Source organism: Notamacropus eugenii, chromosome 5 (assembly GCF_028372415.1).
Source record: "Notamacropus eugenii isolate mMacEug1 chromosome 5, mMacEug1.pri_v2, whole genome shotgun sequence".
In the NCBI taxonomy this organism is placed as follows: domain Eukaryota; kingdom Metazoa; phylum Chordata; class Mammalia; order Diprotodontia; family Macropodidae; genus Notamacropus; species Notamacropus eugenii.
Genome location: NC_092876.1, coordinates 131,934,057 through 131,960,359, shown reverse-complemented (window position 1 = coordinate 131,960,359; position 26,303 = coordinate 131,934,057). Strand labels below are relative to the sequence as shown.

Sequence of the window (26,303 nt, the reverse complement as noted above, 5' to 3'; positions counted from 1 at the left end):
TATTTGTTGAATTGACCTAAATTCTCAATAGCTTAGCTTTAACACTCTTTGTTCTAACTAATCTGAGATTTTATGATACTCTAAGATGGCTCTGGAGGAAGTTACTTAAATTTAGGACAGAATTCCCATTGTTGCTGCTACCATTCATACTTCTACCTCCTCATCCCCTAACATGAAAAAGACCTGGAAAAGGGTCAAGCAAGGTCCCCTTAGGCTGCAGGATGGGATAAAGCCTGCGATTCCCACTCACGTGAATCGGCTGCTGAAGTTTACCAGTGTGGAGGTACATAGCTGTACGTGGGGGTCCCTTGAGCCCGGTACGTTGGCACGGAGACAGGGTGGGCTCCAATTGCAGTGTGTTGTGGCGTAGTTAAAAGGGTACCTGGTAAGACAAAGAAAGGAAAACAAATCTCATCAGCTTTGACACTTATTGGTTGGGTGATCACAGCCAAATCACTTCATCTTTCTAAATCTCAGTTTACTCATCTGCAAAATGGAGATAATAATACTAGTGCTACACAGTCCCCAGGAAAAAAAGGTGCTTTCTACCGCAAATGTCTACTGTAAGACCCTGTACTTGATGCTGAAACCACCAAGGCAACAGTGAAGCCATCCTTGCCCTCAGGAGCTTACATTCAACCTGAAGGATGCAAAATGTTTACAGTTAAGTGCTACACAAGATTACCTGAGGAGGGAGAGAGCATTGGAGGTGGTGGGGAAAAGGAGGGAAGGTTTTATGGAGAAGATAGCCCCTGAGCTGAACATTAAAGGAAAGGAAAGAAGAGGAAATGAGAGAGAGCATTCCAAATACAGAAGATGGCCTTTGAGAATGTCAAGAAGTGGGAGGTGGAAGGCCAAGTTCTGGCAAGAGGTAGTAGTCCAGTTTGGCTGATATACACAGTGAGTGAAAGGAGTTGGGGCAATCTGAAATAAGGCTGTAAAGAAAGATACAGCGAGACTGGGGAGCTCTGAGTGCCAGGCCAAGGTGTCTGTATTTTATCCCAGAGGAGATTATTTCTGGCAGCTGTGTGGAGGACTGTTTGGAAAGGATACTGGAAGCAGGGAGACCAATTAAAATCTACTATTATAATATGCTAGATGAGAATTGATGACTGGCTTGACCTGGGGCGATGGTTGTGTAAGTGGAGAGGTAACAGGTGCTAGGAGAGTTGCTGAGGTAGACTCAACAAAACTTAGTAACTAACGAGATATGGGGGAGAGAGGCAGTGAAAGAGAAAAGCATAAAGGATGATGCCAAGATTGGGAGGCTGGGAGACTAGGAGGATCACAAGGTCCTCAACACAAATAGCCGAGTTTGGAGAAAAGGCAGATTTAGCAGGGGTGGGATTGGGAGGAGGAAGTGAAAAGTTCCATTTCTTCTTTACCAATGAGAAGAACAAAATTCTACATTATATTATTATGTTTCATTCTGGACATGCTAGTTTTGAATTACCAATGGCACAACCCGACAAAGATGTCTAACAGGCACCTGGAGATAATGGCTGAGAGTCCGGAAGTTAGATCAGGATTGTATACACAGAATATGGGAGTCATCTAAATAGAGGTAACTGAATTCATCGAAGTGGATCAGATAAAGGGAAGAAATTTAGAGAAAGAGGAGGAGGGTCAGGACCAAACCTTGGAAGTCACTAATATTTTGAAGATGAAAGATAAATGATGAACCAATTAAGGGAGGCTATAAAGGAACTGAGATGGATAGACAAACAGATAAGAGGACAATGAGGAGCAAGCAGCACCATGTAAGCCAAGAGAGGGAGAGAGGTGAAAAAAGTTTGGTCAGTAGCATTGAAAGTTGAAGGAAAGTCAAGAAGGATAAGGGCTGAGTAGAAGGCCATTAACTTCTGTATTTAAGAAACCAAAGAGAATAGTTTCATAACCCACTAATGGGTAGTGAGACAGTTGAGGCAATTCAACTCAATAAGTATGGAGATATAAAAATAAAAAGGGAACAGTCCCTCTCTTCAACTCTTGTCTCTGCCATTTACTCTTTGGGATCTGGGGCAAATGCTTTCTCTTCAATGGACCCTGGTTTAATTAACTATAAAATGAGTAACTTACACTAGGTGATCTATAAGTTCCCTTTTAATTCTAAATCTTACAACTTAAGGTGTAACCTCTCTCTGAGGGAATCCGCATTTAAGGGGACTAAGTAGGTAAGGCCAATACTCAATCCAATGGAAAAAACTCTCTAATGGTAAAACTGCACTCACTTGAAAAGGAACTATTTTCAGGGCAGGGTTTGTCATTAGAAGGAAACTTAAGCATCCCCCACCCCCCAGCTTGTAACAACAAAAACAACGCTCACCTGCTGACATAGCCATGGTGGTTCCAGCAACCATGCCCATTGCTACCCCATTGGTCCTGGGAGCAGCCACAGGTGCTGGGTAGATGGCTGATGGAATGCTGTTGGGTTGGACAACTGTGGTGTGGTGGATAACATGGGGCTGGGCGGCATACACAGGCTGTGTATAATAAGCTCCCTGGGGAAACACAAATCAACATGGAGGAAGTTTCTTTAGGTGTCAGTCTTGACAAAGAGAGGAAGAAACAGAGGAAAGGAAGCCTGGCTAGACCTATGTCAAGACTATACCTGTAAAATGTGAAAGGTGGCCTGGTTAAAGCACCAGCCCTAGAATTAGGAAAGTCAGAGTTCAAATCCAACCTCAGACACCAACTATGTTATTCCAGGTAAGTCACTTAATTTGTTTGCTCCAGTTTCCCCATCTATAAAATAAAGATACTAGTACCACCTACTTACCAGGTTTTTGAGAATAAAAAGAGAATATATTTGTAAAGCATTTTGCAAACCTTAAAGTGCCATATAGATGCTAGTCAAGAAACCTGTGTTCTAGTCCTGGCTCTGAGACTGCCTCACCACCTTGTCACTTTGGGCAAATCACTTTCCTTCTCTGGCCTCCATCTCCTCTATAAATGAAGGAGTTGAACTAAAGACTCTCTAAGGTTCCCTTCACATTTCAAGCCCTAAGGTCCCTTCAGGTCCTGACATTGGGTATTCTAGTGTCCCTTTCAACTCTAATGTTCTGTTAGAAGGTCCCTTTTACTTCTGACATTTCATATTCAAGTATTCTATTTGCTAAGGGCCCTTGCACCTCTTACATGTTCTAAGATCCTTTTCAAGTAACCTTCTGTAGTCAGAGGGTCTTTCCAGTTTAAACACTCTGTATGCAAGCTAACACTCAATGTTCCAAGGTCCTTCCCTGCTCTTTGACATTCTGTTCTAAAATCTTTCTAGTATCCTATGATATTCCTCTTTCCTATTCACACACACACACACACACACACACACACACACACATACACACACACACACACACTGTGATCTATACATTTACCTCTCCCTTAAGGACTTCTATTTAAGAGTACAGTAGGAAAGTGACCCTTGACCTAAGGGAATAACACTCTAATGGAATTTAAGGGAGTCAGTAGAGGAGATATTTCTGAAAAGAAATGGGTCTTCACAGACCACCTTAAATTTCTCCCCCCACCAATGTGGAATTGTCCATCTGGGGGAGAAAGTACCACATGGATCTCCCATACCTGGGCATACAGGTTCTGCTGAGGATAGGCACTTCGAATAGGGTACATAGCCGTTTGATAAGGGTTAGGTGATGGAGAGTAGGGAGGTGGTGCATTGTTACTCTGGGTGGGTGGGACCTTGTAGGGTGTTCCTGCTGTATATCCTGTTTGGGGACAAAATAAGAAAAGATTTCACATTAGTGGACGTAATAGCATTCTCCCTCTTAACAGCAGCTGAACCAAGAACATGCATGGACAAGCAGCAGAAGCCATGCTAGAAACAGATAAGAAGACGATATAAGGGAAAGAGTCCTGGATCAGAAGGCAAGAGATCTGCTTTCGACTCCCAGTTGTGCCATGAATTCACTTTATCACCTTATGTGGTACAATGGAAAAAGCACTAGTTTTAGAGTCAGAAGGTCTGCCTCTGACAACACTTGTGCAACACCTTAGGCAAGTTACAATGTGACTGGGACTCAGTTTCTTCATCTCTAAAATGGGGGGTGGGAGTGGACTGGATTGGATGGTAGCTGAGGTCCTTTTCACCTCTATTATCCTAAGAAGTCAGAGCCCTTCTCTGGGTCTCAATTTTCTCATATATAAAATAGGGATAATAAACCCAACTAAAGAAATAGAGCTTGGTGTAGTGGTGAAAGACTCAGGACAATCCAGGAAGGGCTTAGGGGTAGTTGGTGGCACATAACAGGCCTGACCCTCAGATACTGGGGTCAGAATAAACCCACATTATATAGAAAAGCATGGGAAAACATATGGACTGAGGCCAAGTGTAAAGTAAGCAGAGCCAGGTAAACAATATTTACAATTACAACAATGTAAATTTAAAAAATAAGAATTTTTTTCAAACCTGTGAAATTATAATAACCCAGCAGGACCCCAAAGATGACACATGTAAAGGAACCTCTCCCCCACTTCTTTGTAGAGGCTGGAGACCATAGCCATAGAACACTGCATATAATGTCTGACTTTTTAAATATGTTACTTAATTTTGTTGAATTGTTTCCCCTCTCTTTTAAAATTATTTTTAAAACTAATACATTGCCCTCTGTAAGTTAGAAATTAGAGAGAAATACAACGGGAAATGTAGGTGACATAAAAACAAAAGATAAGGAGAAAGTATATTTTAAAGAAATACTTAGGAAAACTTGACAGTTGAAGTCCCCTATCCTCCCTCCCCCACAAACATATATCAGTTGTGTGACCACGGGCATGACAATGCCTCAAGCATTATAATGCTATTAAATTGCAGAGGAGATGCAGATTTGCATTGGTAAAGGGAGCTTCCTCATTAAGTTCCCTATATTAATGAAATCACTGGTCCTTGCTATCCATACATACATATATATATCAGCTTAGTCTACCTCATGGGACTGGGAAATGCCTTCCTTGTAATACAGTAGATGCTCAAAACATATTTACTGAATGAATGAATGAGGATCAAATGAGAAAATGTGATTGTGACAGCACTTGGAAGGAATATAATTATTATGAAGTAGTTCATCCAAACCAGACCCCCTCAGTCATTAAGGAGCTAATTATAAATGGACTGCTCTGTTGTATCATAACTCAGAAATAAAATGGAGGTATCAAGTTCAAGTCTAACTCTGCGACTAACTCCCTAAGTGACCTCAAGCATACTCCTATCCCTTGTTTGACCTCAGTCTCTTTACCAACTTAGTGGAAAAACTTGGCACTAAATTATCTCTAGGATTCCTGACAATTCTGACCATCTCTGCCATGTCTTTTTTTTTTTTGTAAACAGCACCCCCTGGTGTGGAACATAAAATGGGTTCTTTAGAGTTCTCATAAAGTCCAGACAACAAGTGTGAAGCCTGGCTCTGCTAATTAGTGGTATAACCCTGCATATGATATTTCTGCTTTCCAAACCTCTGTTTCCTCCATTGTGAAATGAAAAAGTTGGACCAGATGGGTCTATAAGGTCCCTTCTAGCTCTGATGAGATTCTAGGATTCTACAAATGACCTGCAGGAAGACAAATGGCTGTTTATGGATATAGGAAATCCAGAAGCAGTTCATTTTCTTTAATCTTAATCTATCTCACCCCATCTTCTTTCTGTCCTTTCTCTGTCTCTGCTCTCTCTTTTCATTCCCACTTGTCCTCCCTCTCGCCTTCTTTCCTCCTTTCATCTTCCTTGATTCCTCTGTAGACTTCGTTTTCTCTTCTTTTCCTCTTGTTCTCTCCTTTTGTCCCACTAGCCAGGCTTCCCCTTATGCTTAAGCTCTTTGCCCGTGTTATGAGAATTTTTTACTTCCTTTTATTGAATCTTATTCTGCCATTCTTCCTGGAACACCTGGCTAACTGAAGCCTGTTTCCTGTTAATATTAACCTCATCTGGCTAAAACCTGACACATGGAAGATGGGTACTATGGAAAGACATTTAACATTTCTGAGATACGAAGTCAAGAGAAGAAGAAAGGTTAAGGTTAGAACAGAATCAACAAAAATTTTTAAATCCTCCAAAAGCAATTTAGCTAACTCTATTTGTGGAAGAATTTCTCTGACAGTGAACCTTTAGTTATCTCTGTCACATGTAAGTCTCTTCTCCTCCGTTAGCCCACTGTGACATCTTTAAAAGGCAGCTTTGTAGTTTAAGCGTAAGATTCTGCAAAAATCAGTGCTTAAATCTGTAACTTAGTCTGTTTGTTCATTTGCTTTAACTTCATTTGTTCAATCTTAATTGAAGAAAGCATGAAATAATGAAAGTCATTTAATTTCTAATTACCCACAGCCAATTCTCTAAGACTATAAATTGCAAGATAGTTTTTGCTCTTCTTTGGAGAGCATTACCTTACCAGGAAGCTTACATGGATGAAATCATGTCTACACCAAAAAAAAAAAAAAAAAATTCCTTTATCAAGCAGCATTATATATAATAGTTATCTGTATTGTGATTTATACTTCAACCAGATCTTAAGTTCCTTGAGAGTTGGGACCTAATGTTACCTAACTCTGTGTAAGGGTAGGGATCTACTGAGGCGGGTCATGAGGTAAGAACTTATCTCATTGGTTTTTGTATCTGCCCCACAGGGTGTGACCAACTCCCTTTAAGAAGGATATCCAGGGTTCTTTATACCTCTTTTTGATTGATTCATGTATCCCAAATAAGTAGCAGGACTACTCTTACATTTATATGTATGTCTCCTCTTGCTCCTAACAATGTTCTGTGCACAGCAGGGGCTGAAAAAAAACCAGTTTCCTGCCTCAGCAATGTAAGTGGAGCTTCTTGTCACACACTCTTGCTAAAAGGCAGCAAAACCAGAGGCTCCTTAGGTGGGGAGCAGGGGGAGGGGGAAGAGGACAGCACAGAGGGGGAAAAGGGAGGGGGGAAAGAGAAAGTTGGGCCTCCAACTGCTCCAAACAAAGATGATAGGGAGATTTCTCCTCCCTCTCCTTCTCTCTAGCAGCAGCTATTATGGCTACATACATATGACATGAGAGCAAGCTTGGCCTGAGACTGTATCTTAAGTCCCTAACTACCTCTTCTTAAGTTTTTCTCCCCAACAGCAATTTTGAGATGGATATTCACAGTCTTCAAAAGTCAGGATTCAATGGGAGGCCTGGGTGCTGGCTCCCCAGTAGGAGGTAATACCTGCAGCTATACCCTACCTGGAAGAGAAGATGGCCACAGCCAGAGCATGAGCCATGCATTCCTGGATGACCAGAAGAGATGGACTTCCAATGAATGTTTGGACAGTGAAGACTGAGGCAAAAATGAAATCTGTTCAGCAGTCCCACAACATGTTCCATGTTTTTTAGCACTAACCTTTCAAGAGAAGTGATGTCACAAGTAGGTTTTTTTTTTAAACCTGTATATGGACTCAACTGAGTCCTTTACCATGTGTTACTATTTCACGTTTTAAGTACTTGTTAATGTTCACTTAGCAATATTTTCCATTTTAAGTATTTCTTTTGTGTCAGTTCATTTCTGGTGACATGTGCTATGACCTCTGTTAATGGGACAAGTGTAGAAGTGGTTTGAGCATGAGACCCACTAGAAGGACCAGCATACTGGTTCAGCTTCACTATCTGTTACACTATGATGATTCCTATAAGATTCCATGATTCTGCTACATTAATATTCTAAGATTCTGTTATTCTATGGTTTCAAACGTCTAACATTTTAAGAGTCTTAAGTTTTTATGTTTACTCTTATGTTCTGAGAATTCCAGCCAGAACGGACCCAGCCCTCTCCATAAGGAGGCCTAAATTATCCTTTCTGTGCAAGGACAAATATGTCAGAGGGGCAGGGGGGGAAGCACAAGAATAACTTGGGGGGTGGGGATCAAAAGGCACCAAGTTACTGCAGATGAATTTTGTTTCCACATCTAAGAAAAACCTTTTTGATTATGTTCCTTTTTTTTTCTTGTTTTGAAATAAGCAAGGCTCTGAACATAAATCAAAAGTCCCACCATATAAAAGAATAACATCTGGGAATCTGAAAACAGAATCTGAATGTCAAGAGGAGGAGAGATCTTAGAGATCACATATCCAAACATTTAATTTTATAGGAGTTGTAAAGAAGAGAAGTGAACTGCTCAAAGTCCAGAAGAAAACTGAACTGGCGTCAGAATCTAAACTAAATATTCCTGAATCTTAATTTGAGGCTCTTAAAAGATCTCCGAGTTGGAAGGTCTCCCAGAAGCCAACTATTACAAAGCATATCTGACAAACAACTTCTTACAACCTGCCTGTGATGAATGGTAAGAACATAGAGGTAATGGCTATAGACCTTTTTCAGTGACAAAAAGCATCAGAGTTAAATGATGTTTGTGTTTTGTTTTAAATAGGGACATGCTGCTAATGTCTGAAATCAGGAGTAAATGAACTAGCAGAGAGAGAGAAGAAAGATGCTGGTCACCACCCCTTCCAAATCTACCTTCCAAGTATACAAGGTTAATCTTCCCAAAGTATATCCTCCTTGGCCAAATTTCCCAACCTAAAATCCTCCAATGATATTCTTCTGCCTCCAAGAACCCAGTCTATATTTACAGCCTTATCCCTTCTATACAAACTATCTACTCTAGACAATTTTATTTCCTTCCACAACCTTTGCAGGTACCATTCCAGCCACCCAGGAGGCTCACTTCTCCTCTGATCCAAATCTTACTTCTCTAACTCGAATACCACTTCCTTTATGAAGCTATGCAGGATCTCAATCTTTGCATTTCCAAAGCAAGTCGGTCAAGCATTTAAGCACTTATTTGCTGTTTCAGGTTACTTATTCTTGCATATCTTCTCTTCCTCGACTGTATATGGTGCTCCTTGAAGTCAGGGATGTATCTTACATTTTCATAGTGCCTTGGCCCAAATACTGCTCTACAAGTGCCCATAATTGGCACCAAACAAGTATTTGATTATTGTTTTACAAAAGAGATAAGTGTGGGGTTGGGTTATGGGAATGATTTCTGCCCTACAAGATTGGGAAAAAAGGAATCAAAGACTGCAGTTGAAGAAGGAGTTATCCTTAGAGGAAGGATATCAATTCCTTGGAGACTAGAGAAAAAAGAACAAAAGAGTGGAGTGCATATAATTATAAACTGAACCTGAAAGGGGCTTAGTAAGATCAAACAAGAGCTGATCTCTTCAAGCAGAGGCCTGGGAACCACTGACTTGGGTATATAGGGATTTCTTTTTCTTATGAACTGGACTGGTGGCCACTCAGGTACTTTCCAAACTCTCAAACTCTATGATTCTATCTTTGGTCATGCAGTCTTTGTTCAAAGACTTCTAATGAAGAGTGAACCCACTGCCTTCTGAAGCAATCCATTCCACTTCTGAAGAACTCCAGTTCTTATAAAGTTTGGGTAGATTGAGCCCGAAGTCTTCTACACACTTTCTCACCACTGTTCTCAACTCTGCCTTCTGGGATTAAGAGTAACCAGTCTAATTCCTTTTCTATAAAGCTCCTTAAATACTTGAAAGCACATTGTCATCTGTCTCTTAATTTGTTGCTTTTCTTTAACCGATCCTTGTATAGCATAACTTCAAGGCCTTTTATCATTCTAGTTGCTGTGAAGAGGGCTGACCAGGGAAGATGACAGCATTTGTTTGGACAATACATCTCAGTCAATGTAGTCACGTTGTTTGTATAGTAGAAAATGTATCAGCTATCCCTTCTAGCTTTGTGTCATTAAGCAGCATAGGGCCAAACACAGATACCCAGAACACTCTACCAGTGATCTTCTTCCAAGGCCACATTAAATCATTAATGATTAATCTCTGGTCCTTCAACCAATTTCTCACTCACGTAACTGCACTTTTTGTGTAGTTACAGTCTTTCTGTTTTGTGCACAGGTCATAACAGACTTTTTCAAAGGCTTTGGTAAATTATAGGTGAATTCTATCTCTAGCATTTACTCAATGGTAATTTTGTATCAGTGGAAAGTGTTTCTGTATTTAAAGTTATCCAAACCAATGAAATCAGTAGTTCATATTAACCCTTCTTCCTCTTTCCACTCGCCCAAAAACATCATATATTTGCACAGAACTTTAAAATCTAAAAAGTATTTTGTATACTTTATCTCATACAAACCTCACAACTTCAAAAGTTAAATATAAAGCAGTATTATTAGCACCGTTTCATAGAAGGGGACTTGAGGCTCAAGAAGGTTAATGATTTGCAGATAATACAAAGGTTAAGAAGTCATCTACTAGCACTTACCTATCAAAACAAAAAAAAATAAAAGAAATGAGATTAGTCTAGCTTGACCAGTTCTTGATTAAGCCTTTCTATTCCCTTTTGATCACTTCCTCCTTTTGTTTAATAACCAACTCTTTAATAACACATTCTAGAATATTATCAAGAATAGCAAAACTCACTGGTATATTATATTGATAGCAGGCTCCATCTATTTTCTTCTTTTTCTGGAAACTGGGGCATTTGCCCTTTTCCACTTACATGGCACATGGTCCATTTTTTACATCTTTTTAAAGATCACTGAGAGTGGCTTATAATCAAGTCAGTTCTTTTAGCACCCAGGGACAGAGTTCACTTGGGCCTGTGGAGCTAACTCATCAAAGGCAGCTGTGTATTCTCTTCCTGTCTACTTACTTATCTTGGGTTTCATTTCCCCATTAGTCATTTTTGCTTTGTTCTTACCAATAGAAAAACCTATTCTTGGCAAAGAAAACAGAAGCAAGAAAAGAACTGAGTATCTCTATTTACTCATCATCTTTTACCATCATCATTTCAATCACTTCAGTCACATTGCTAAATGCTGGGGATGCAAGTACAAAGAATGAAATAATCCTTATGATGAATTTATATTTAAATAAGGGAGACAAGAAAATATTTAAATATATACAGGACACATATGAAATGGATAAATACAAATATATACAAAATAGTTAAATGAGGTCAGTTGGCAGTAAGGGCACTAGCAGTTGGGGAGATCAAAAAGGCTTCAAGTACAAGATGGCACTTCTAGATGAAGAGTGAGTTTTATCTTAGAGAAAGAAGAAGATTCTATAAGGCAAAGTTGAAGAAGGAATGCATTCTAAGTACAAGGAACAACTAGAGAAAAAGCATGTAGTCAGGAGATGGAACATCACATGTAAGGAACAGAAAGATGGCCAGTGTGACTGGAGTATAGGAGAGGAAGTAATGTCCAATAAGGCTGGAAAAGATAGGTTGAATCCAGGTTGCTAAGGGCCTTCAAAGCAAAACAGAGAAGTTTATGTTTGATCCTGAAGGCAAGAGGTATACAAGGGGGTTGACTGAGCAGAGGAGTCACATGGTCAGATCTGTGCTTAAAGAAAATGACTTTGGCAGCAGTACTTAGGATGGATTGGAGTGGTGAAAACCTTACAATAGGGAAACCAATTAGGGGGTTGTTGAATAATCAAGGCAACAAGTAATAAGAGCCTGGATCAGCTGAGATGTTGTTGACTAGACATGGTAATTTGGTAGCCTGCTGGATATTTGGGGTGAGGGAATGTAAGGAATCAAGGATAATGCTGAGTTTGCAGATCTCGAAGGGTAGTGGTGCCTTTGATGGAAATAGACAAGTTTCAAAGATTGTAGGGGTTGGAGGGAAAGAAAATTAGTTCAGTTTTGGAAATGTTAAGTTTGAGACACCTCCAGGGCACCAAGTTTGAAATATCCAAGAAGCAATTGGTGATGCAGGACTGAAGCTCAAGAGGGAATGGGGCTAGATAAACATCTAGGCATTTATCTAATGATCAACTGATCAACAGATACATCAATCTATCAGTTGATTGATGGATACATATATTATCTATCTTTTTAGCTCTCTGTGAATAATCAGCTTAAAGATGATAGTTAACCACATGGGAGTTGGATTTATTTGATAGACAGAATGGTATAGTGGCCTTGGAGTTGGGAAGACCTAGACTTGGATCCTGTTTTAGACACCTATAAGCTTCTAGGCTATGAACAAGTCACTTAATGTCTCCGTTTTCTCTGTTTCCTCTTCTATAAAATAGGAATAATAACAGTACTTAACTTGCAAGGTGAGGCTCAAACGCAATAATTTTATAGACAGTACTTTACAACCTTAAACTGCTATATGCCCACTATTAGAATATCATTCATCTCAACATCTCCTTTTCCCATAATAGAGTCACCATCCTCACTGGCCATTTATTCTTAGAAACTATGTCAAAAACTACTATTTGTTCGTGACTACTTACTTTTGCTTCTATCTTCTGCACATCTTTTTGGAATCCAATAAGTCTTTCAATTCCCTCTATATTCACATTAGTTTCTAGAAAACCCTCTTATCTTATCAGAATTGTTTATGTGTCTTCAGAATTTAGTTTTGGAAATATGCATACCCTCTCACTCAGTAAAACCGCTTCTAGGGCTGTATCCCAAAGAATGCAAAAAGGACCCACGCGTACAAAAATATTTATAGCAGCTCTTTTTGTGGTGGCCAAGAACTGGAAGTTGAGGGGACGCCCGTCAATTGGGGAATGGCTGAACAAGTTGTGGTAAATGAATGTAATGGAATACTATTATTCTATAAGAAATGACGAACAGGTAGACTTCAGAAATACCTGGAAAGACTTATGTTAACTGATGCTGACTGAAGTGAACAGAACCAGGAGAACATTGTACACAGTAACAGCCACAGTGTGTGAGGACTGTTTCTGATAGACTTAGACCTTCAAGCAATGCAAAGACCTAAAACATTTTCAAAGGACTCATGACGCAAAATGCCACCCATATCCAGAGAAAGATCTATAGAGCTGGAACACAGAATAACGCAGACTATTTTCTCTTTTGTTATGTTTTGGACTGATGTGAAAATGTGTTTAATAAGAATGTATGTATAGAACCCATATAAGATTGCATGCCATCTTGGGAAGGAAGTGGGGAGGGAGGGGGAGAAAATTCAAAACTTAGGGAAGTGATTGTTGAAAACTAGAAACAAATAAATTAATTTAAAAAAAAAGATTTAGTTTTGGAGAGTTTTCCACTCTATCTTGTGCTGATTTCTCTAGAATTTTTGTCTATGGTATGCTACCTATTCTGCCTCTGAAATCTGATCTTGAGAATATTCAGAGATCATGCCAGACTTTTCCGAGTCTCTATCTCTAGCACAAATTCCAAGTTAGGATGGTAATTTCCTTCAAGCTTCTCAGCATTTTAACTTTAGCAACCAGTTGATGAAAACCTCACCTTGAGGTTGCAAATAAGATTCATATTTTGGGTGACACCAAAATTTGGCTTATTCTGATTCGTTTTTTTTTAATGCAATAGGTACTGGTCAGCCATAAAATTCGATCAAAACTTAACCGAGTTTAAAAATATAATATAAGAATAAAATGAATGTTTGTGATCACTGTCAGGAACTGAAGGCCCCAACAGGCAGTAGCACTCAGGAAAATATTTCTAACAACCTTACCCACTTCCAGGCCAGTCCTTTTATATAGTTCAAAGCACCAAATAGGACCTAGCCAAAGGTCTGAGTCTGAATATGGACTGTGGCCACAACAGCTGCAACAGCCCCAGAAGCCCCCCAAGCGCCCACTAGAGTCCAGAAGAGTAATTCTCTTCCCTTCCTGGAAGCATGACATTTTCATGAAGATAAGCCAAGAAATTATTTGCTGCTCTGCTGTTAGCAGAGAGTTCTCCAGAAAATGTCCAGATTAATTATTTCAGCACGGCTCTGGGCCAGACTTTGATCTGTTGGCCATACTTCTCATTTATTTCCTCTTTCCGTCTAGGTAGTTTGTGGTATACTACAATGTCACTTCTGTTTGTGTCTCCTTTGATCTTCACCCAAATCCTCTCCACCATGTTTCCTCTTCTTTGGTTCCTGGATCCCAGCACAATATTTCTCACATTAGGCCCCTTTTCTACTTAGAGCACAAAGACCCTCATTCAGGCCAGGATTCTTGAGCTAACTCAGTTGGCCTCCCTTTTCCAACACATCCTCCACACAGCTGCCAAATGTATATTCCTAAAGCACAAGTCTGACCAAGTATCTTTTAGGCTGAAGAAGCTCCAGCTTCCCTTCTGACTCCAGGATAAGACACAAGGCAATCTATGTAATTTTTAAAGCCCTGGACAATCTGGCTCCAACCTCTCTTTTCAGAATGATTACACATTATTCCCCTCACACTTCCAGCCAGAATGGCCTTAGGTACACATGATTTCTTATACACTATACGCTATAGTACATCTCTTGCTCAATCAATTAATCAGTAAGCACTAGGCTAACCTCTGGGAATACAAAAAAGAAAAAAAAGCATAGCATCTACTCTCAAAATCTAATGGAGAAGCAACAAATAAATTATGTAAAAACAAGATATAAAGTAGATAAAAAGGAAATAATTAAGAAAGGGAAGACACTAAAATTAGGTGGGTTGGGAAAGTTTCCTATAGAAGATGGGCTTTTAGCTGGGACTTAAAGAAGGCCAGAGAGGTGATTAGGCAGAGATAAGGAGGAAGAGCATTCCAGGCATGGGGACAGTCAGAGAAAATGCCCAGAACTAGGGGATGGAATTTCTTGTTTCTTAAAAAGAGAGGAGGTCAGTGTCACTGGACTAAAGAGTATGGGGGAAGTAGGTTACAAGAAAACTGGAAAGGGAGGAGAGGGCCAAACAGAGTCTTTTGTACTTGATTCTGGAGGAACAAGGGTCTAGGGACTAGGACTGGGGAGCCACTGTAGTTACTGAATGAGGGAATGACATGGTCAGATCTGTGCTTTGGGAAAATCACTTTGGGGAATGAATGAAGGATGGATTGCAGTGAAGATAGCCTTGGGGCAGACAGTCCCACCAGCAGGCTATTACAATACTCCAGGAATGAGTCGATGAGGGCCTGTACCAGAGTGGTGACAGTGGGACAGAAGGGACGTAGTTGAGAGATGTGGCAAAGATAAAATAGACAGACCTTGGCAATGGATTGTACATGTTAGACAGAAGTAGTGAGGAGTCCAGGATGACAGCTAGGTTTTGAGCTTCAGAGAATAGGAGGATGGTATTGCCCTCTATTGTAAGGGAAAGGAGGGTGAGGGAGGAAGGGTTTTGGGGGGAAAACATAATAAGTTCTCTTTTGGACATACTGAGTTTAAGATATCTACTGGACTTCTGGTTTGAGATGTCTGAAAGGCAATGGGAGACATGAGACTCTAGGTTAAAAGAGAGGTTAGGGGAGGAAAGGTAGATTTCAGATCATCAGTAGAGAGATGGTAATTAAATCCATGGGAGCTGCAGAACACCAAGCAAAATGCTATCGAGGGAGAGGACCCTGAGGCACGCTTATGGTGAGACGGTATGATCTGGATGCGGATCCAGCAAAGGAAACTGAGAAGAAGCAGTCTGAGAGGTAGTAGGAGGACCAGGAGAGAGATGCCTCAAAACCCTAGCAGGAAGAGAGTATTTAGGAGGGAAGGTGATCAACAGTATAAAGGCTGCAGGGATCTTCTATGTACTTTTCTATGCTACTACTTCCCTCCCTTGGTTCTAGATTTGCCCACTCTAGGACAAGTAGAATGTTTCTTCCTTCTGCCCCAGGACAGTCCTTCATGTATTGGAAAAAAGTTGTTCCTCGCTCCCTCTCCCTCTTATTTTCTTCCTTAGGCTGAACACACATCTCAATTGCAATTCTACTTCTTACATGATAGCTTCCCTTTAAGCTGCATTGTAGACAATTCTCTGCCTTTCCTTTCACTTTAAAGCTCCTTGGATTCTCTTTGCAAGATTCAGGCAGATACATTCTCTATTAACCCTGGCTAGCTGCATGTTGTACCTGGTCTTTTCTACCTTCTATGTCAACTCCTCACTCTTGTTTATTCCACATACCCAGTTAGTTACCAAATCTTGCCATTTCTGCCTCCACAATATCTCTCACATCTGACCCCTTCCCACCTACTCATACAGCTACCATCAGCATCCAGGGTCTCACGCACTCTTTCCTAGATTTTTGCAGCTGCTTTCTAATGGGTCTCCCTGCTTCAAGTCTCTCCCTACACTAGTCCATGGGGTATATGAGATGTTTATGGAGGACTAAAACCTCTGGTGTGAGGCTTGCAGAGCCCTTTTGAAGGCTGCTTATCCACCTTTGTTGTCTATCTTCACCCAAAGAAGCTGTAGCATATTCAGTGGTCATACCCTGGTAAAACTATCTCAAGCAAACAGGCTAAATCAGGCTGAGGGTAAGCGACAGGCCTCAAACCCATCAGAGGGATATCTACCCCAAGCATATGAAGACATCTCCCAACAGAATGGGTGGATGAGAACAATTTGTTCCAACCACCATGAAGGTAGCTGAAGCAGACACCCTGGAGCACTTAAAGCTTGGTCAGACATTGAAGATGTCAAGGTGCTTCACTGCATCCAGGGCCATCGCCAATCCTTCAGAAGCCTGATGAATAACTAGCCTGAAACACTGTATGAGTCTTCTTATAACACATTTACATAGCTTCAAGAAATTCACATAACCTAAAAATTCAAAAAAATTGGTTTTCAGTATCAAAGAGAAAACCTCTTTAAACTATAAATTAAATTAAATAAGAAGCCCTGTCCCTGGCCCGACTAAATGAAGAAAAAAACCCACATTTTAGAAAGTTACAATGTACACATAGTTATTCAGGAAGCAGAAGCCTAAAAAATATATATGAAGAATATATATGAATATACATACATATGAAGTTGCTATTAATTTCATGGGGAAAAACAACTTGATATTGTGAAAAGGATACTATTTCAATCTCTTTAGACATTTTTCTTAAACCACAATTGCTTTTTGCCTTTCCAGAAAATACAATTTTCTTCCAAATCCATGTATTCATTACATCTAAAAGAAACCAAGCTAGTCCAATTCACAAACTACTTTGAATAGTTTGATTTCAGTCATTATTTCATGGAGAGTTCAGAGGTGGGGTCCAAAGTATCGAGACTTTTCTACTCAGAAGCATTACAGATAATGGAAATCACTGGTCTTGACAATGTACAGCGAATATCAAAGTGTCATATAACATTCAACTGTCACATAAAGCAGAAGTACTACAAATCTGTTGTTCTGAGACACTGTCCACAAGGTGAAGGCTAATTGTCTTTTTAGTGACCTGTATAACATTCATTCAAATTCATATTCAGCCTTTTTCACTAACTGGAATACTGCTCTCCTCAGCCTCTGGGGACAGGGACAACAATCCTCCAAGTTCAAAGCATCCTTGTGATTAAAGTTTTTTAAATTTCTAACAATAGATTTTGCTTTCTAGTTGACAAGAACAGCTTCTGCCAAACCTTCAAAGCACATTCTTTTTGCTGGCCCCCTTTAGGTTTAGGAACACTCGTGGCAAAGCTCATTTTTGCCTTCAAAGTTTCTTCACATTTCTCTCCTTTCCTTTATAACCTCTTATTGATGAAACAAGGACATATTAAGGATCTCCAGCGTTAAAACCACCTCTGTTAAAACAATCTTATGTTTCTGGGGAAAAAAAAGTCATTTGGAAAATAAGTCATGGGTCTTATATTTGCAATACAGCTTGTCTCCAATTACCTAAACTGGAACAGTAAAATAATCGCTAGGATTCTGAAAATCTTCCTGATCTCCAGCTGCTGAGGTGAGGCATTCCGGCACCCCCAAGGACAGTCCAGTGCTATGCTCTCAGAAAGGAGCAGACTGATAACCCAGACTGAATGAGGTGCCTTCTCCTCCCAAGGGGGAGGTGTGGGGTCAGCTGCTGTATGCTGGGAAGCTTTTCCTCCTGTTCTCCCACTTCTCCCTTTTGTATGCTGTGGCTACTCTGCTTCTCTTGAGTACTTATCTTGCCAGTGATGTCAAAAGTTCCATCCCACTAAAGGAAAAAGCCATGAGGTCATACCTGGGTTAAAATGGTAAATTCACTTGATTTCATAAGCTCTGAGCACTGGTGTATAAATGTCCACAAGTGAAGATATACTTCCCTGTTATTTCCTCCTGTGAAATATCAGACACTGCTTCCACAGATTCTTCTCTCTGTGTAATGCTCAATGTCCTCACTATAGTGTACAGGGTCAGAGCCAAGCACTGTCTATTTAAAGCCTTCATCAGATCAGCAAGTTTCTTCCATACTTATGAAATATTCTGTTCTTAACAAGAGTTGACACGGATGAGATAATGTACCAAATACATTCAGTGTGTTTCTGTAAATTTATATGTAACTCTGTTTTTGAATACTAAACCCCTTATATAGCTCACTATTTAAAAGATTTCTGTGGTAAATTTAAAATCACACCATTTTAGGATCATACATTCTCCTAGTTGGAAAGTGCCTCAGATATAATCTAACCCAACATTGGCTCCTTCTATAACAAGATTAATAGAGTTCTATAGGTTAACTGACATAGGAGGATATGAGGCCAGAAAACTCAGTATGAAGGGAACTTTCTAACAAACCAACCCTCCTGAATGGCATATTTTGCTCTGAGATGAAATGAGTTCCCCATCACTGGAAGTGGTTATGCAGAAGCTGAATGATCACTTCTCACGGATGTTGTAGAGACTGGACTAGATCAGCTCTCAGGTACTCTCCCCAAACTCTCAATTGTACTGGCAGGCTGGGTCCTGAGGGCAGCTATTTCTCCCCTCAAGGTTCCAGGCAGTAACACTGAGCAAAAGGGGAAGGGGACATCTCTTTAATAGTTTTTGTTCAAAAACCCTCTCCATTGGGCATCCAACAATGATTATCAGTTGATATGAATTAACAAGCCAGACTTAATTAGCTTTCATTTATCAAGGGGGAGGGAAGGATTCCCCTAAAGTGATTCTATTTCAGAGGCTTGGCAAGGCAGACCTGCTATCAGAAAGTCCATGTTCCAATCCAGCTTGCTATTTTATACAAATGCTCTGTGAGGAGTGACTAAGGCTCTTCAGCTAACCCTGATACAATTCCTAGACAAAGTCATTTCATCCAATGGCTTTTATTTCTTCCACACTAGTTATGGACTTTTCACATTTAGTTTAACATCTCTGGGTTGATTCAAAAGAGGTGCTCTCACTTTTAAGTGAGGTAGGGGACTAACTACACCTCACCTTAAAATAAACATTTTATAACAGAAATATGTTATGTGATATGTATGTATAGATATATACATATACAATTGTGTCCAACTCTCTGTGACCCCATTTGGGGTTTTCTTGGTAAAGATCCTGGAATGGTTTGCCATTTCCTTCTCTAGGTCATTTTAAAGGTGAGGAAATTGAGGCAAACAGGGTTAAGTGACTTGCCCAGGGTCACATAGTTAGTATGTGTCTAAGGCCAGATTTGAACTCAGGAAGATGGGTCTTCCTGACTTCAGGTCCAGCACTCTGTCCACTGAGCCACCTAGCTGCCATAAGTATGTGTATTTGTCTGTGTATACAAACACACATATACACACAAATACCTTATAATATAAACACCTTATAACAAAATAGGGATATTAGACTAGATGCTATCTAGGGCTCACCAATTCTCACAACCTGAGTTATAAGATATTTTTCTACTCTGATAGTCTGTGTTCTAGAATCCTTTCCAGCCCTGACATTCTATGTTCTAAAGGCCTCTCTAGCTCTGACATATTTCTGACCTGAAATATGCTTCCCATTCATTCACCCTACAAGTATATGTTAGGCCTCGTATTAAGTGTTTGAGATAGAACAACAATTAAAACTCCTTTACCTTCAAAGCATTTAACTTTTCCCCTAAGCTCCCTTTCCACTACTGACCCTGATTCTACCCCTTGTGGCCACACATGGTGAGTCTGGTCCCTTTGCTCCAGTACACTTCTGATATTTGAAGGCAATGACTGTGTTCCCAATGAGTCCTCTCTTCTTCAGGCTAAATATCCTCAGTTCCTTCCACCCATGCATACGTAGCATTTGTTTGGCCAGGTAACTGGGAAAAGATGGATGTGGGAGAAAGAGAAGGGTAGCACTTGTCTTATCTCACCCAGTTGGGGGATACTTTTTTCAAAGCTGAATTTTATTTTGTTTTCAAATGAAGATGTACCTTCTCTCCCTTCTGCCTCCCCCGACCCCTCATTAAGAAAGGAAGAAAAACAAAATCTTGGGGATGCCTTCTAACTGAATTTTCTGCTTAAACTAAAGTCCAACTCTTTAAGGACAAAACCATGTTTTTCAGTAAACCTTTCTGATGGGTAGAGTTGCTCAAGGGCATATAGCTAGTGGCAAAGTCAGCACTAAAAGTACTTTAAAACCACCTCAAATGGTTCCTGTTGTCAGGAGACAGAGGTTTGAACATCAGTTCTGCTACGCTAATGGGTAAATTGTCCCCTCTCTGAGCCTTAGTTTCCTGATTTGAAAAATGGAAACAATCATCTTTATATTATATCATTCACAAAACTGGAAGCAGAATGCTTTGTAATTTGTAGAGTTCTGTAAAAAGGTGAACTCTTATTAGGACTAGTAGTGATGACAAAAGAATTCTGTTATCTTGTCTAGTCTCACTTTTTCTGAAAAGCAAATAATCACACCCCACACACAATTTACCTGTTTTATAAAGTCAAATTTTCAGATACTAGGTGTGTGTATAGCAAATCTGTGACATATATGTGGCTTAAGATTGTGGTTTCCGTGATGGAGATGCTGAAAGACAGCTTGTCAGAGAAGATACTGCTGGACTGTGCCAATTAGAAATAACATCACCAATCATGTTCACAGTGCTTTATGGATTATAAAGCATTCTCACATCCATTAACTCATTTGGTTCTTAGGATAACTTTGTTATAGAGGCTGTGCAGGGATTACCTCCATTTTTACTAATAAGAAAACCACAGCTTAGAGAGAAGACAGGGCCTGCCAAAGATCACAAATCCATGACTAAATGTTAAGTCTTCTGATTCCAAGCCCAGAACTCTATTATGTTCTGCTGCCTTTGGCCATATCAACATTTATAAAATATGTCTGGAAAACCATTTTCTAATACCTCATAATGGTGGGGTGATGATCCTGGTTTCTCAAAGACCACACCCGTGGGAGAAAGCTTTGTCACATTCTACCAAACTGGGAAGGCTTTGAGGATGGGTCCAAGGATGAACTATCATCAAAAGATTAATTTTGCTAAGCTTAGAGAGGATCATCACCAGAGAGATGGCTATAAGATAATTTTTTCTGTGTGTGTGTATGTGCATACATGTGTGGGCAACAACTCATGAAACCACTAATTGAGATTTGGAGTGGCTACTTTCTCTTTCACTCATGGAAGGGAGGATCCACTTGGGTGAGATCACAGATCTTTGAAGTACTGACATATTTGTAAATTATATTATCATGTGGTGAGAACAGGTGTCCGAAATCATAGGGGCAGGGTGCAATGGAAGGGTATGGGGGTGACTCTTAGGTTTTAGAAAGCTATGCCAACTTAGTTCAAGTTCCAGTAGGGCCTACAGACTCAGCAACAGACTTCGTGTCTGTCGTCTAAGGATCAGTCCAACAAAAGTTGAAGAGACTTATCATCAAGTGATGGTCACCAGGTATGAATTGTTTCAGCCACAGTAACACATGAACACCCACGTTCAAAGGTAGAGATAAGGCAGCTAGGTGCCATGGAAGATAGAGTGCCAGGACTGAAATTAAGAAGACTCATCTTCCTGAGTTCAAATCCAGTCTCAGACACTTACTAGCAGTATGACCCTGGGCAGATCACTCAACCTTGCTTACTTCATTCAGTTCCTCATCTATAAAATGAGCTGGAGAAGGAAACAGCAAACCACTCCAGAATCTTTGCCAAGAAAACCCCAAATGGGGTTAGGAAGACCCAGACATGACTGAAACAACTTGACAACAACAAAAGGTAGAGAATGGTTGGCTAGGATTTGCACTGGTACAAGAAATACACTGATGAAAAAAACCAGTTCTTGAAGTACCAATCTAAGTACTACAAATCACTCTAGTTCTCTGATGCCTCCTTTTTGTAAAGCATTGATCCTGGGTTCTCAAGGCTATATCACCAGAGCATAAGCTCAGGAAGGTCTTGTACCAAAACTGAAAAGACTTCCAGTATAGGCCCAGTATGTTAATCATCTAAGCACCAGACTTGCCAAGTATGGAGAAACTCATCACCAAAGGGCCAGCTGAGGATGACTCTTAGCAATTCTTAAGTATCATTTCCTAATGAGAGAGAACACCCACACCAAGGAGATCACTGAAATACAAAAGTATAATTAATAACAAATAATTAGATGATAATGATGATAAAGGTTACTTAAAAGCCAGATTGGGGGTATTTTGGAATAACTATCTTGGTCAATCTGGCTATCTGTTTGGCTAGGTCGGTCCCTTCCTCTCTCTTCCTTACTCATGCATGTCATCCAAAGCTCTCAACTTAACTGAAGACAAGAGGATGGTTTTCTCAGACAAAGAAGCCCTCCTGTTAGGATCCCTTCCCCAACCCCCTGAAAGGCCCACATGGTTGGTCCTCTCCAGGGGAGGAAAAGCAAGGAGAAGGAAAGCAGTATTTACTGAAAGCCGCCGACGAAGCTTGGTAAGTTCGGTTCTCGGTCCCAGTGTCCACCGGGAGGTGGAAGGTACCTTCAGTGGCACAGGACGATGAGGTCTGGGGCCAGGCCTGTTTCATCAGCAGCGTGGCTTAAGTGGAGACACAAGAGAGGCGTTAGGCAGTAGCCATCACAAATCATACAGTATTCCCAGCTGGAGAGTTTAAATTAACCTACCCCCCCCCCCCACCTCCACCCCTCTGTTAAAAACATCTTGTCAACTGAGAGTCCTATCAGAATTCCCTAGGACTAGTAGTTTCCTAATTCAACAAAGAAAAGACTGGACAAAACTTACCATTATGGAGTGGGCTGGTGCATTTAGTAAAGAAAGAAGCTAGTACATGGCTCTGGTATATTCGTTACCATTGTCTCTACCACTATAGAAACATTATCACTAGTGTAAGTCCCAACTAATCTGGATGACTTGCTATCTAAATATACCTTGAACTATGACCAAGTCCTTTGCACTTCTCCATACTTTGAATGTTCTCCTCATTGCTGAATCCTCCCTCTCCTTGATGACCTAACTCTAATGATCCCTCCAGGAGTCCCCTTCCTTTGCTCTCTGACTCTTAGCCATCTGACCAAGTAGAGATTACTTGGCCCACTTCGTTTCCACCTCTTTTGTGCTCCTATGTTCTATTCCATATTAAAGTTATTTGTGTACATATCATTCATGATAATACTAATGCTCTCCTATTTATATAGGGTTTTAAGTTTACAAAGTATTTTCCTTACCACAACTCTGTGAGGTGGATAGTGTAATTATTATTAACCTCATTCTACAGATGAGGAAACTGAGATTTAGAGAGAGAAAGTGACTTGTCCAGATTGAATCTCAAGCCTCCTGCCTTTAAGGTCAGTACTACTTACTATTTACACTACACCTACTGTTCCCAATTATACAAGGAATTTTCCGAGGTCAGGGATCATGTCTTATCTCCTGATCACAGAGCCCTATGCAGAGCAGACACTTAACACATATTTATTGAGCTAGAATGGACTGAAAAGTGGATATATTGAAGGCAGCAACATACAGCAGATACAGGCATCTGAACATGTATTAGAACAAATTAGAAAGAGACCTTAGAAAGATTATTCAGTCCAAACCCCTCATTTTACAGATGGAGGACCTGAGGCTCAGAGAAGGGAATATGACTTGCCCAGGGTCACAAATCTGGTTATTGGTAGAGTTAATGGGAGTAATAATAATAGCTAGCATTTATATGGTGTAGAACCCCGACGTCTTGACTTCTAGTTTGAGGCTCTTTCCACTACATGCCAATCAATAACAGAATCTCAGGGCTGCAAGGGACCTCAGGTCATCTAGTCCAATTCATCCTTGAACAATGCAATCAACCACTCTCTGAATAAATTGGGCTTCCTCTGGGGTGCATGGCCTTTTTCAGATCACAAGGATACCTAATAAGTGATGCTCAAACAGTAGCACTGAAACTAATGACTGGGAAAGACTCCTATTTCCAGAATGTTCACCCTTCAAAATACTTTTAGATGACATATTAAATAAGACCTAAAAAGTACGTGAATTGCCTGTCATTTGCTATCACAGAGACCTTTTCTTTAAATTATACCCAGTGAAGAATCCTCTTATGTCACCAGATCTGCTCCTCTCTCTGTTGCAAGATGTAGTACGTTTGTATAAATTAGGTCTCTGTTCAATCATTTCAGTCACATCTGACTCTTTGTGATGCTATATGGAGTTTTCTTGCCAAAGACACTGGAGAGATTGGCCATTTTCCTTCTTCAGCTCATTTTATAGATGCAGAACTGAGGGAAATAGGGTTATAGGACTTGCTCAAGGTCACTCAGCTAACAAGCATCTGAGGTTGAGTTTGAACTCAGGTGTTCCTGACTCCAGGGCTGGGGCTCTATCTATATCACCACCTAGCTGCCCCCAAACTAGACTGAGTCCACCCATATGTAAAGTTCCAGGCTGCTCCCTCACTACCTCTGTTCCCTACCTCTTTAAATTCATCCCATTTATCTCCTTCAATGGACTTATCTTACAAGAACATGCTCATTTCATCAACTCTAGTCTCTTCACCTTAGCAGGCCAATCTCCTCCCCTTCTAACATGGGAAAGCGGAAAAAGTGCTGGATCTGCGATCAGAAGATCCAGGTTTGATTCTCAAGTTGGCTAGTTAACAGTACATAGAGTTAAGTAATCTGAATGATCTTGGGCAAATCACAGAAACTCAGCTTGAGTTCAGCATCCTTACCTGGAAAATGAGGGGGTTGGATCAGGTGTCTCCCAAGCCCCTCCTAATGATTCCATTAAGTCACCTGAATATATCTATCCTGCTCACATCAGCAGATCAGGTCCCATCACCACCCAGCATTTTATACTCCCCAATCCCTACCCCGACTCTCTCACTTAGCTAGGTCTAAATCTTGTCAGCTTACCTGGAGCCGCCTAGGCCCTTCACCTTGCTAGGTTTGTCTCCCTTACCCATAGAGACCTAGTCCCTTTACTTAGGTGTATTTTGTTTACCTTGGTTAGACCCTATCTCCTCTTCCCCTACGGGAACCAGTTTGTTCATCTACCTAAATCCAATCTGCTCATCTAGCAAGCTTCAGCTTTCTCACCTTCATGGGGCCACTTTGGCATACCTAGTCCTTTCACCTAGCAAGGTCTAGTTCACTGAAATAATGTGATTTAGTTTACTCACCTTGTTAGATTTCGTCCATTTATCTAGGTGGATCTAAGTCTGTTTATCTAGTTATCAGTTAAATCTCCATATTCTGCCCCCTTGGATATATACTACAATCCAACACTAAATTGACTGAGATTCTAACTAGAGTTTTTGGAGGATACAGGGCAGGGCTGGGCAGGCAAAGCAAGGATCAGGGCTTTGACTAAGACGAGAGGGATCAGGCAACTAGCTATCTGAGGTCATAAATCCAAAATACCCAATGAAGAAAAGAGCTTGTCAAGTTCAAGGCATCAGGCCCCAGCAGACTAAAGCCCAGAGAGTAGGAGGGCCAAGGAGATGGGATTATTGAATAGAAACACTGAAGACCGAGGATGATATACACTAGCCATCCTTTGATAGAGATGATGATATAGAATGAGAAATACATTTTGGGGCATCACCACTGGGGAAATTTGTTTTGCTTGGCTGTGTGTGTGTGTGTGTGTGTGTGTGTGTGTGTCTGTGTCTGTGTGTGTGTGTGTGTGTGTGTGTGTGTGTACAGACACACACATATATTTATATATAAACAAGAGGGTTTTTTTTCTTTTCTTTTTTTAAATGAAGGGGGAAGGTAGAAGGGAGAAAAAATAAATTATTGAAAAAACTCTTTAAATTTAATCTAAAAACAAAAGAGGTTGCTTAAAAATTAAGGTCTTTGTGCACAATTATGTTAAGAATCCCAAATCTGTGGGATATATTTACTACCTACTTATGAGGTAGCATCCCCTTCCTGATACCTATTATTATAGTGAAGGGGAAAAGTGAAAGACAGAGCATGGTACCCATCCCAAAGACCAACTGGACAAGGGTTTCAAATCCTGTCTATTGGTTGCTCTTCTACCTCCCAGTTTAAGCACGATGTAGATTTGTCGATGTAGATTGTGTACTACAATGTTATTAGGGACACTTAAGGTTACATCACTAATCTCTAATGTGTCAAGTGAAACAATTACCTTCATACATCCCTGAGTGACATCAGAATCCATAAAGAGGTCCTTTATGGACTAATGTGCCTAGTCTGTGAAGTGATTCCAAACC

At 40.4% G+C, this 26,303-nt stretch overlaps 1 protein-coding gene across 21 annotated transcripts in view; it reads right to left on the bottom strand.

The window, feature by feature from the left end:
- FAM168A (family with sequence similarity 168 member A) overlaps positions 1-26,303 on the bottom strand; it is a 204,900-nt gene that overhangs the window by 3,438 nt on the left and 175,159 nt on the right. For 15 of the 21 annotated variants that reach the window (XM_072610916.1, XM_072610920.1, XM_072610911.1 and 12 more), the window contains 4 exons: positions 22,517-22,642; positions 3,580-3,722; positions 2,327-2,501; positions 251-382 (listed from right to left, as the gene is read on the bottom strand). In XM_072610916.1, the coding sequence (XP_072467017.1) occupies positions 270-382; positions 2,327-2,501; positions 3,580-3,722; positions 22,517-22,642 (557 nt within the window). In that variant the 3' untranslated portion in view covers positions 251-269. The remainder of the gene's footprint in view (positions 1-250; positions 383-2,326; positions 2,502-3,579; positions 3,723-22,516; positions 22,643-26,303) is intronic. The other 6 variants (XM_072610926.1, XM_072610924.1, XM_072610915.1 and 3 more) reach the window with 1 other exon arrangement.